Here is a 12,352-nt window from a genome sequence, read left to right as displayed (position 1 = left end):
AACCTTTGGGTGCCAAGCCTCTATAGAACACTGAGCAAAAATACCCCAAAGTAATAAAACCGCAGATCAAAAATACTTCTGAACAACTTGCTTACAGAAAACAAACTGAGGGGGCAGGAGCAGCTCCCTGGGAAGGAGGAGGAATTGGAAAGCATGATTGACAGTTTTCTGCAAGCAACGTGCTGGTTCAGATACAAGAACCACTAGAAACATTGCACTAGAAGCTCATTTTTTAACACAAACAATCATCAGTCATTTCCCCAAGGCTGTACAGTTTTCCATCTTACTTAAAGAGTAATAATTTAATTTTCATGAAGACACATTCATCTTTCACAGTCAGGTTCTCACATTTTTTGCACATGAGTGTTTTTCTAATCCTTAGCAGGCATCTTAGCTAAGACAAGGAAAAGACCACTTAGTGCAGAAAATGAAATTCAGACTGAATATAGAGACCTTTAGTTGAATAGAGGGTAGGATAAAACGTTACAGCCCATTTTAAAAGAAACACAATTGAATTTTAGTAGCCACCAACCATTTCACAAAATCAAATTTGTAAGCAATATTTTTATTAACTGGAATTGAAATGAAAACATGAGACTAGATAGTAATTTGGATTATCAGAGTGGACAGATTAAGGTTTTGCTGACATTTTGTTCAACAAGTAATGAAGGGCTAGATTCACTAACCTGCATCAATCCGATCCTATCCGAAGCGCTCACCAACAGCCTTTATGCAGATGAACGTAACAGAGGCCCGGCCCACAACGACCAGACAGATCGCTGAAAGGCGATCCTGACACATGCACAGATCATCTTCTTTGCCTGTAGATGATCTGCGCATGTGCTTGCTCCCCGTTGCATAACTTTTTTCTTTTACTTTTTACTCCCGAGCCTGTGGTTTTAACCCATGGGTTTAAAGCGGGGCTGCCCTGTGGCGTGTTCTGGAACAGAACACACCATAGTGCAGCCCCGCTTTAAACCCATGGGTTAAAACCACAGGCTTGCACTGCAGGGAAGGGCGGCAGTTGGGGAGTCAGAAACCTGGTTCTATTTCGGGGCGGCAAAGAGCACGAGAGCCAGGGAGGCAGAGAGAGAGTGTCAGGGAGGGAGAGAGCCAGTTCGGGGGGGCGGCAGAAAGAGAGAGTCGGGGAGGCAGAGAGCAAGTCACGGCAGAGAGCAGGAGAGTTGGGGAGGCAGAGAGCAGGTTCTATTTCGGGGCAGCAGAGAGCAGGTTTATTTCAGGGCTGCAGGGCAGGCAGGACATTCGGAAAGGACATGAGCAACTGGTCCCCAGCAGTCATTCTTTTTGGATCGGCAGCCCAGTAAGGTCCTGATTTTGTTTAGTGAATCACGTCCTTCCTACTTTGCATGCCGTTTCCCCTCATTTGCATGCGCGGATTGGTTTGGATGTTGATCGGCCACAAGGTTAATGAATTGGGTCGGGGAAAAATCAGGTCGCTAAACTATCATAAACACGATCGGTGGGCTTAGTGAATCTAGCCCGAAGTGTCAAAATCTACTAAAAAACAGTCTCTGCATCTGTATATAGATAAAAGATTTACCTGTATTTACCCCTCCAGTAATAATCCAGGCTCCTGTTGTTACTGCAGCTTTGATAAGGCCTTTGCCAATCAATTGCTTGATGCGCTGGGGAAGCTCAAATTTCTGCATGCCACCATGCACGGAGATAACAAGCTTAGGCAGGTCCATCTGCCATTCCTTCAGCATAAGCTGTAAAATGGCTTCAGGTTTGGAGTCATAGGACAATCTTACATACTGTGGCAAGAGAAAGTTAGGTTTAAATACACCCAGTTCAATTCTAAACAACCAAATTCAAATTCCACCTTTTATGAATACTGCAGGGATGAGATTTTAGCTCTACACACATATACCATATTTTTTGCTCCATAAGACACACCTTACCTTAAGATGCCTAAATTTAGAGGAGGAAAGCAAGGATAAAAAACACCATTCTGAACCAAATTCTCCCTGCTAGGCTCTGCACCCTGTCCCCCCTCTGTGGTCTAGTGATAGGCTGGGACAAGGGCACAGGGCAGGCCAGGACAGAGCACGCCAGGACAGGGCACAGGGCAGGCCTAGTAGAAGGTAGGCAGGCCTAGTGGCCTAGTGAAAGGCAAGCTGGCCTAATGACAGGCAGGTACCCCCTCCCCCATTACCTTAATTCCTCCGGTGGTCCAGCGCTGTAGGGCAGGAGCTTTCAGCCTCCTGCCCTTCTCTCCAGCTGACTCCTGAGCGGCAGCGGCAGAGTCAGAGCAGCGCAGAAGACAGGTGCAAGCTTTTTGCTTCCTGCCATTCATGGAGCAGCGCGGGACAAGGCAAGAAGCACAAAGCTTGCACCTGTTTTCTGCGCTGCTCTGACTGACGCTTGGGAGTTAGCTGGAGGGAAGGGCAGGAGGCTGAACACTCCTGCCCTATAGCGTGCGTGCGTGTGCGCTTTTGCGTGCGCTCCATAAGACATACCCTTATTTCCACCCACTTTTGGGGGGAAGAAAAAGTGTGTCTTATAGAGCAAAAAATACATACATACAGGAGGCCAAACCTTTTCATTTTTCTATAAAAATGGGGAGAAAAAAATAAATCACAGCATAACTTAACCTGTTATTGTCTCACGTACAATCTTATTGTTAAGTTCTCTGGGAACAGTAAAATACCAAATGAACTTCAATGTATCTTACCTTGAGCTACTGAGAAAGTATGAACTTCGTCCAGAATGAATGGGAGTGAAAACTTGAAATACATACAGAGCAGTGGTTTTCAACCTAACCTGATATTTGCACACAATGGAGGAAAAGCGAAAATATAGCAGGTGTTCTCCAAGGACAGCAGGCATGTATTCTCACATGTGGGTGATGTCATCCACAGAACTTAGTACAAAACACAACCAAGTGCACTGTCACTTTAAATCTCTAGGTAGTGCCCATACTGAACACACAAGTGCCAATGCCTTCCTACCTGACATCAGCTTGTGGGACCATCAGTTCAGTAACAAAGCTAAGAAGCCAACTAGGGCAGTTGAGCGGAATGTGAGAATATATGTCTGCTATCCTCGGAAAACACCTGCTACAGGTAAGTATCTTTGCCTTCTCACATGTGGGACTCCCAAGCTGCCAGAATCATGTCACTGGAAGAGGTTAAATATTGAATATACAGGAGACTGTCAAAACTCTATAGGACAGGAGGGAAAGTTGGCATCCAGGAAGTAAAAAAATTTTGCAGAACTGCTTGTCCAAACCAACTCTGCTGGTGTTTTATTCCAAACAGTAGTGAGAAGTCAAGGTATGGACTGAGGACCAAATATCCATTTTGCAGAAGTCTTCAAACGATACAGAGCGGAAATAAGCCACTGAAGCAGCTATAGTTCAGACATTGTAGGCTGCTACATGGTCCTGCAGCATCAGCCCAGCCCGAGTATACGTGAAGGAGATACAATCTGTTAGCCCAGTGGAGATTATTTGGTAACAGTATTTCTAAGTCTTTTAGGGGTCAATAGATACAAAAAACAGGGAGGATCCTCCATGAGGTTTGGTTCAGTCCAGATAGTATGCCAGAGAACGTTTGCAGTGCAAAGTGTGAAGAGCTGCCTCTCTTAAGACAACAGGAGAGAGTGAGCATCTCTCCTGCCATGTCTTCTAAAAAAGGTATGGGGAGAGTTGGGAGGCCGTGGGGCCAGGTGGTATGGGCCTGGACTGTGACAGGAGGGAGTGGGCCATCCTTCTTGTCGATTTTTTAAAAAGTGCGGGGGCAGGGACGTGTCATCTTTGTTTGGGGGGGCCTGGTCAAGGCATCAGCGGGGTGTTGGCTGGCTCTCGGGGAATGGCTGTCCGTGTGTGTCGGTGGAGGGGGGGGGCTCAACACGGGGGGGTCTTTTTTTATTTTCTAGGCCCCAGTTTTTGTGCATGTGTTGTGTGAGAACACAACACAGCACAACAGTTGAGCCCATTAAAATAATACACGCAAAATATCTGTGCCATTGAAAAAAAAAGATCTTCTACTTGCTGCTCCCACTAGCCTCTGCTCTCCTCTGCACGGGACCAGGAAATGACATCAGAGGGCGAGCCCGCCTGGTGCAAGCAGCAGGTAGGAGATGCTGTTTGTTGCTGGCTTTAGATTTTGAAGACGTATGCGGAGGCGTGTGGTGGAGGAGTATAGGCGAGGGTGCATGTGGTAGGGAAATGTGCAGGAGGCACGGCAATGGCGAGCACCTCCCTCTGTCGCTACTTTGACTGCAGCCCATGCAAAAGGGGGGAGGGAGAGTTGCCAAAATGCTGCTGGCAGCACAGGGCATACCCCTTTGTGAATGTCTGCCATACCCCTGGGGGTACGCGTACTGCATGTTGGGAAACACAGTCCAGTGCTTCAACCTGTATGCAACACCTCCTCCCTTTCAGTGCGTTTCTGCCAAATTGGTGCTGTCAACACAACTAGAACAACTTGTTCTGTTAGGTAAAAGATACAATTTATCAAGATATTACAATTTCTTCTCACCTTGGCTCTATAAGAATGTGAACCACCCTGGAAGTTAATGATGCCATATGCATCAGTTGGACTTTCCTCTGTATGCTTTTCCACAGACCATTCTTCTAATTCTTGATTCAGATTTTCACCTAGTTTCACATCTGAGTATTTCATGGCAAGACTTGCAGTAAAGCAGGCATGTTGCCTGACCAACCGACCACAGCAGCACCTTGTGGAAAAATGTAATGAATTTAGTTCCAGAAATTGACAGTCCCATAAACCTCTTTAGCCGATCAGTAGTTTAACATACTTATTATGATTTTGGTTATGTTTTAATATTGTATCCAGTATGAACCCTGACAAAAAACATATTATAAGAATATAAGAATTGCCTTACAGGACAGACCAAAGGTCAATCAAGCTCAGTATCCTGTTTCCATTTTATAAATAAAATGTATATCATATTTATACAGAAAGCTAGGAAAAATTAGCTCTCAAAAACTAAAACCAGAAGCCCTAATTTAAAGCCTTCCTCCACTCTATCTTTAAATAACATACTTCCAAGAGTTCTTTTGAAAGCTACATGTTCAGCACATTTAGACTTTTGTTTCAAATTCATTTCATGAAATGAAAACAACTCGATTCTTCTTCCAAGAACATACAGAATGAATCAGGTCAACTACTATGACTGGACACAAGTGGACTCTATTTAACTTACAATGTACAATTAAGGAAAGTTTGGAGCTGGAACTAATGTGAATTTGCTATGGCAAAGGGTATAAAGAAATTAATAGGCCTTTTTGGTTTCTTATTATTAACTATTTTTTACATTTTTCTATAGTTGTTCTTTCCCACTGACCATTCAAAGCAGTGTTTATCCGATTTTCTATGGCCACAACCCCATTATCAAAGCCAGCGAACACATGCAACCCCCCAGAGACCTACGTTTCTATCCTTGCTGTTGTTTCCAACCAACAACACTGGAGCCAAACTGGCCACCAGCCCTCGTCTCCTGTGGATCCCGTAATTGTAGCATGGGATCGTCGAGAGACAAGAGCCATTAAGGGTTTTTTCCAGCTTGCCCAGAATGGGATTGCAAACCACAGTTTGGGAAGCCCTGATATATTGGAAGATAAGGTTTATACATACCTTCAATAATCTTCTTTCTATTAGTCCCTGGAGAATTTCATACGATAGGTGTTCAATCCCAACCCGCAGTTAGGGTACTGCAGAAATCTACAACTTTTATGAGCACATGCTCCACCCTCTTAGCCTGAGAGTTAGTAAACAATTCCAGTTAAGTCCCAAAACCAAGCACATAACTGAATAAATCCATGACAAGGGGGTACGGGGGATAATCCCCATCAACAGAAGCAATTCTTGAACTGGTGTGCTCTGCAAAATATTAAAAAGTGATAAAACAGGCACAAAGGCAACTCAGAAAAACATTGAGGAACAATGTATCACTAACCTAGTGTGCAGTGAGCACCCCATGAAAGGCCTTCGGTAATGTGTAAATTCACAGAAACTCCCCACCGGATCTGCCAATTGGCTGGAAAAACTTCAGACCGAGCAGAAAGGAGCAGGCTACTCCAAACTGCTGAGTGAAGAAAGAGAGGGTGGGTCATATAGAATCCTCCAGGGACTAACAGAAAGAAGATTATCGAAGGTATATATGCTAGGTGACATACCAAAGCCACGGTAGCTAGGGTAGGGACAGAAGAGTCTGCCTTCAAACCTGAGGTCTCGAAAGCGGCATTAAAACTTGCTGCCACAACAATTCGACATAACTGGGCAAAAGTATGAAAAGAGGACCAAGAAGTCGCCCTGCAAATTTCATCAGAATGAATCGCATGAATTTCCCCCAACGATGCAGCTTCATCAAGGCTGAACACTCAACAGCCATGCCATAAGACCAAAATGCCTTGGGTTCTCCATGGACACCGGTCCCCGACTGAGAAGATATCGATGAAGAGGGAGCTGGAGTGTCTTGTCCCACTTAAAACATACGAGATCCGTATACCAGGGGCGGCAAGACCAATCCAGAGTCCCTAGAGGCACCAGGCCAGGATGCATCGCTTTCCGGCAGATGACCCAACCAACCAGAGGCCACGGAGGGAACATGATAAAGGAACTCGTGAGCCAGCCACAGCCAAACCAAGGCTTCTAGCCCTAGCTTCCTCACTGTTCATCAATCAAAAAAGCACCTGGCCTTATAATTTTCTGCCGAAGCCAACAATACCCTCTGGGGCAAACCACAGCTCTTGTAAGATCATATGTAACATCTCTTGCAAGACAGATCATGCTCCTGAGACTAGGAACTGTCGGCCAAAGAAGACTGCCAGAACATTCTCAACTCTGGTCCCATAGGCTACTAAAACACCAGGTACCCAGAGGGCTTGCCTGATCTCCTCTAAGACCCACCCCCTTTTCCAAGAGATGGGATAGGGCTGCACTAGCCACAAAAGCTGCTGGTCTCTGCACATCCCTAAGCTGTGAAGGATTTTTACAGTGCAGAAACAAAATGACAGTGGTCCCCATCAAAATTGGTTCCCACAAAGTCAGCACTGAAGGCACAAAAGGCTATTGCAAATCCCCCAGACCCACTGGTCCCCAGCTCCAGAAGCACCCAAGGCTGAAATTGTGGTCTCCCCATCACAAATGGAACAAGTAGGAGCCAGCAGCACAAATGACATGCCAGTTGCCACACAGCATCTGTCACCCCGCATGCTCACTTACTCCAGCCACATAGACTCACTGCTGATACAAACAAAGCAAACCACCTGTGATTCACCATTTGCCCCTGGTCCAGGCAAGCCCCTCAGCTACAGCTGCCTGCCTGTTAATAAGCTGTAATTAATCTCCAATTACAAGAGAGGCTTCCCCCTCCTCAAACAGCTTTATGGAATCAAGTATCTGGCTGATGATAAAAAAATAAAACCTTGCTTGTTTATTTTTCCTATTGGTTTATTGGAGGGGGAGGGGAGGGAGAAGGTAGAAAGCTAACTCATTTCTGTCAGCAGTGATCCCAAAGAGTATCTGTCAGCTAGCCTTACAAGCTAAAGCCCATGGGTTCAGGCTATAGAGGATTGGATCCTCTCCAAACTCAAACAGGGAAAAAGGGTCATGGACTGATTCATGAGAGTGAGGCCAAGGGTTGCAGGCTGTGGATGGCACCCTTGGAAGAAAGGCCTACTCAGAAGAAAACCAACCACACCAGTCCATCCCTAACCATCTGCTAGAGGCTGAGTAACACCAACAAGTTCAAGGCTGTACCATTCCTCGTATCAGTGATATTACTGGAAGTGTTTAGATTCTGTCCCCATCGGCTGGTTGGATGACAAAGTCATCATTCCAGACTGGTCTAGCAAGACAAAAATGAACTACTGCTTTTATATATTTTATTGTACCATGTTTTGAATGATATATTTTTAATTTAGGCATGAAAACAAATTAATAAATACATAAAAGTCCTAAGCAACTTCTCAGACACAATATTGTTTAAAAATAAACAAACAAAAAAAATCACTTACCTGACTAGCTGTTGGCAAATCTGACATCCTGGAAGACATCTGTATAATACAAAATGCAAGACAGCGTATAAGGAGATATTTTTAGCATAAAGGTTCTAAAATGTTCTAAGTATTATAAATTTTTGTTTCTTTTGTGTAATGTGATAAGAATCATCCCCTTATATAAATTTCTGTAATCTTTATTCCTCTACCATATTTGAAGGCTAGGAGCATTTTTTTAAGTTATAGCAATTTTTTCCCCCTTTTTATTCTTACTATTTTGTATGTGTGTGTTTAACTGAAATTGCTTTTATTTCTGGACCAAGAAAAAAATTGTTAATGGAAAAAAAGTCATAAATAAAAAAAATTCTAATATGCACAGATTTTTGAATAAATTTGTGCTAGTTCAAAGTGAAATTCATCTTACCTGCTAATTTCCTTTTCTTTAGTCAGCTGCACCCTTCTAACATGTGGGTATTATACCCTCATACCAGAAGTTTGGAGGCAGAGCAAAAGCTAGCCTTTTCCAGTATAACCTGCTGATTCCCAATGGAAATCCAAGTCCATCAACCTCTGCGTTACTGCAATGATAAACCAAGCGAGTGTTAAAACCACACTGAGTAGCACTCGCTACCCCCAAATCGCCAAGGATTACCTCACTGTTTCTCACATTCTTCTTTTTTTAAAGAATTGAAAAGAAAAGAGCTGAGTACCTAGAGAGCTATGGGCTTTAGTATTGCAAAGGCAGTTTCAGAACGGTGCAGCCAACTAAAGGAAAGGAACTTATCTAGTAAGACAAGTTTCACCTTCCTTGTTGTCTAGGTTGCACCATTCTGAATAAGTGGGATGCGTCCAAACAGAACTATTAAGACAACCTTCTGGGCTTCCAACTAAGAAGTCAATTAAGCCCCGGTTGAGTAAGCTTTCAGACCTGGAGACACCAGATGATTTCTACAAACATAGGTGGACTCTATGGCCACCCTGATCCACCGTATGTTAGCAGCCTTAGATGCTGCCTGGTTCTTATGAGGGTTATAGAACAGAATAAAGAGATGATTAGATAATTTATCAGACTCTTCCAAGTAACAAAGTAACATCCTTAAGACATTCAATCTGTGTAGCTTCAAAGGACAAATAAGACCCTTCCTCAGGAAGGGAGGGCAAATAGACCTCCAGATTCAAATTCTACTGCATATTATTTAAAACACTACACGGAGACAGTCCATCATACCTGAACAATCGCCTCATCCAAGCAACCAGCACCAGACACAGAAAAACGCACTCCCCATTCATACCCCCTCCATCCAAAGAAGTGAAAAGAACAAAACTACATGACGGCCTCCTAGCCACACAAGCTGCAAGACTAGATAACCAAATCTCCAACCTTCTGATGAGCACCCCAGACTATAAGACGTTCAGAAAAGAAATAAAAACCACACTTTTCAAGAAATTCCTAAGACAGAAATAACAACACGACCACTAAAAGCCCTCAAGATCTTCATATTACCTCTCTAGCTATTCTCTACAATTCATATAATTCTGTTATTCTGTAACTCTGTAATTCTTTATTCATTGTAATTCTGTCCTTAAACTAACCTTTTGTAATCCGCCTTGAACCGCAAGGTAATGGCGGAATAGAAATCCCTAATGTAATGTAATGTAATGTAATGTAATTCACAAGACATGCCAAGATGCTCTTGGACAAGAGAGGGGGAACTATGCAGATAAACACCAAAGTACTCAAAAAAATGAGAGGAACAACCCCAAAAGGACAACCCCTGTAACTCTGAGAGCCTGCGAGCCAAAGTGATCACCACAAGGAAAACCACTTTGAGGGCAAGGTCCTTTAATCGAGGCATCCCTTAAGGGCTTGAAGGGAGCCCCAGAGAGCACTTGAAGAACCAAATTCAGATCCCAGAAAAGAAAGGAAGGGTGCATTGGAGACCATAAATGAGTGATCCCCTTCAAAACCAGGCTACTTCCCCATGCACTGCCAGGAAGAAGCCCTTGGGCCCTTCACTCAAACAGAAAGGGCAGTCACCTGAACTGTGATGGAATTCAGTGCCAGCCCTGATCCAGTCCTTGCTGCAAATGCAAAAAACAAGACCGGGAATCTGTGTCATCCATGAAGACAGAGCCCACTTAACATTATTCAAAAATCTTTCATACCTGTACATAAGCAAAAGATGTGGAACACTTCTAGGACTTGAGCAAGATAGAAATCACTGCAGATAAAAACATACACACACAATTTGATAAATGATTCCTTTCAAGGACCAGACAAGATTCAGATCTTTCACTTCCACTGGACCCTGATGAAGACAGCCATAGAGGAAATGGTTTGGCCACCAATAAGCGCACTAGAGCCACAACAAGGCAAATCTGGAGCCACAAGAAAGACAAGTTGAGATGGTGCACTATTCTGTGCATGGAAAAAGAAGAATGAACAATTCCCAAAAAATAAATAAAAAAACAAACAGAAAACAGCAGAGAAGACCAAGTCATCAAGGTGGTAGAAACACTTTAATAAAACACGTGTGATAGTGGAACAAGAAACTGGACCTGACACAGACCAAGTTTTGGCTAAAGAGCCTGCATCAGGAGTCCAAGGAAATCTTGAAATACCACCAATTAAATGACTCTGAGGATGTATAGCAAAAAAAACCCACCAAAACACACTTGATTTACATCGTCTTGAAAACACAGGTAAGAGCACAAATGTCTTCAGATAATGTACAAAAGATGCCAGCCCCCCAAAAGGAAGGGCCCAAACCTGGAAATGGCACCCAAGCACACAAAAGTAGAGATATCACTTGGGAATGTGCAGATAGGCTTCCATGAGATCTAAAATATTTCATGAACTTGCCTGGACAAACTGAGGTGATCAGACAAGGAAACAGCCAGGAAGCGTGCCATTCTATAATCAGAGATCTCAGTTCAGTACTCTGAACTGGTGGATGGACATAACCTACTCGTCTGGATTCATCTGCTGTTGATGACAAGGAAAGAAGGCTTTTACCAAAGCAAGGAAACAAAAACAAACAAAAAAAAAAACTATTAACTAGGGCACTGCCATACACATGTGCTGATGGGCTCATTTAGTAATGAAAGATTAATTTCTTACCTCTGCTAATCTTCTTTCTTGTAAATTTATCCATAGTGTTCTGTTATATAGCAATCAAAACCAGAATAAACAAGAATCATCATTCTTTAACAATGCTTCTACAAAAAGTGTAGTCTTAAGCATTTTCTGGATAGTTCCTTCTTTCCTTCCAAAGGTAGTTTCTGTCTTCCATGTGAATCAGGAAATTCGTCTTCCGGCGTTCATTCCCTTGGGTTCCAAGGCCCAGGACTGGGTTTTGCAGTCCCTGGACATTCGCCGACTTTTGCTGTGGTATTTGGAGGTCACCAATGAGTTTTGCCTCTCAGACCATCTGTTTGTCCTCGCGGGTCCAGCCCGTAACGGTAGACCTGCCTCTAAGGCTACCATTTCAAGATGGATCTGTGCAGCCATCTCTGCTGCCTATGTAGCATCAAGGAAAAGCCCCCCCCCTCGGGGTACGGGCTCATTCTACCAAAGTTATGTCCTCGTCTTGGGCAGTTTCGCTGGAAGAGATTTGCAGGGCTGCTACATGGTCTTCCCTGTACACCTTTACCAAGTTTTATCAGATTGATGTGGCAGCCAAGCAGGATGTCAGCTTTCAGTGCATCGGTGTTGGCAACGAGTTCATTGGTCCCACCCTGATTTTTGGAGGACTGCTCTGTTACATCCCATCCGTCCCGGAATAAAGTGGGATTGTACAAGAATGAAAGAATAGGTTCTTATCTCTGATAATCTTCTTTCTTGTAAATCCACACTTTATTCCGGGAACCTGCCCTATCTATGTCTGTCCAATTTGCTGATCGACTGCCTGGTAAGCTGGATTTTAGTCTCAGACAAGACTTTCAAAAGATTGATGTAGCATTATGTTAGGAGAGTCCCTGGGTTAGTGCTCCCTTCTAACAGTGCAGGTTGTGTCTCCTATAGCACTGTTTTTTGTCGTTTAGGTTCTGTTTTCATTGTTGTTGTTTTGCATATGTTAACATGAGCAGAATCAATTGTTTGGCGGGGAGTTCCCCATTTCCCTCCCTCTGTCTCTTTGTTTTTCCTGTAATGGTTCCTGGCTGCTTGAAGACTGAGGTCCAGGGAGCATGCTTCAGGGTAAGATAACAGAGGGAGGAGTCAAAGCTTCTACCAATTAAATTTCCTACAGCTCCTGGCGGGCCAGGATAGATAATACCCATCCATCCCGGAATAAAGTGGGATTGTACAAGAAATGCTATCTCACCTTGTTTGCTTAGTTGTAACAGTGCCTGCTATGCATT

The 12,352-nt window shown here is 43.7% G+C and overlaps 1 protein-coding gene across 1 annotated transcript in view; it reads right to left on the bottom strand.

Annotated features, from left to right (window-relative positions):
• TRPM7 (transient receptor potential cation channel subfamily M member 7) overlaps positions 1-12,352 on the bottom strand; it is a 190,791-nt gene that overhangs the window by 136,961 nt on the left and 41,478 nt on the right. The window contains exons 3-5 of the mRNA XM_033919897.1: positions 8,009-8,047; positions 4,506-4,704; positions 1,562-1,775 (exon numbers count right to left, since the gene is read on the bottom strand). Of these exons, the coding sequence (XP_033775788.1) occupies positions 1,562-1,775; positions 4,506-4,704; positions 8,009-8,047 (452 nt within the window). The remainder of the gene's footprint in view (positions 1-1,561; positions 1,776-4,505; positions 4,705-8,008; positions 8,048-12,352) is intronic.

This window comes from Geotrypetes seraphini, chromosome 14, assembly GCF_902459505.1.
Source record: "Geotrypetes seraphini chromosome 14, aGeoSer1.1, whole genome shotgun sequence".
In the NCBI taxonomy this organism is placed as follows: domain Eukaryota; kingdom Metazoa; phylum Chordata; class Amphibia; order Gymnophiona; family Dermophiidae; genus Geotrypetes; species Geotrypetes seraphini.
Note: the sequence above shows the minus strand (reverse complement) of the source record. Positions and strands in the feature narration are given on the sequence as shown.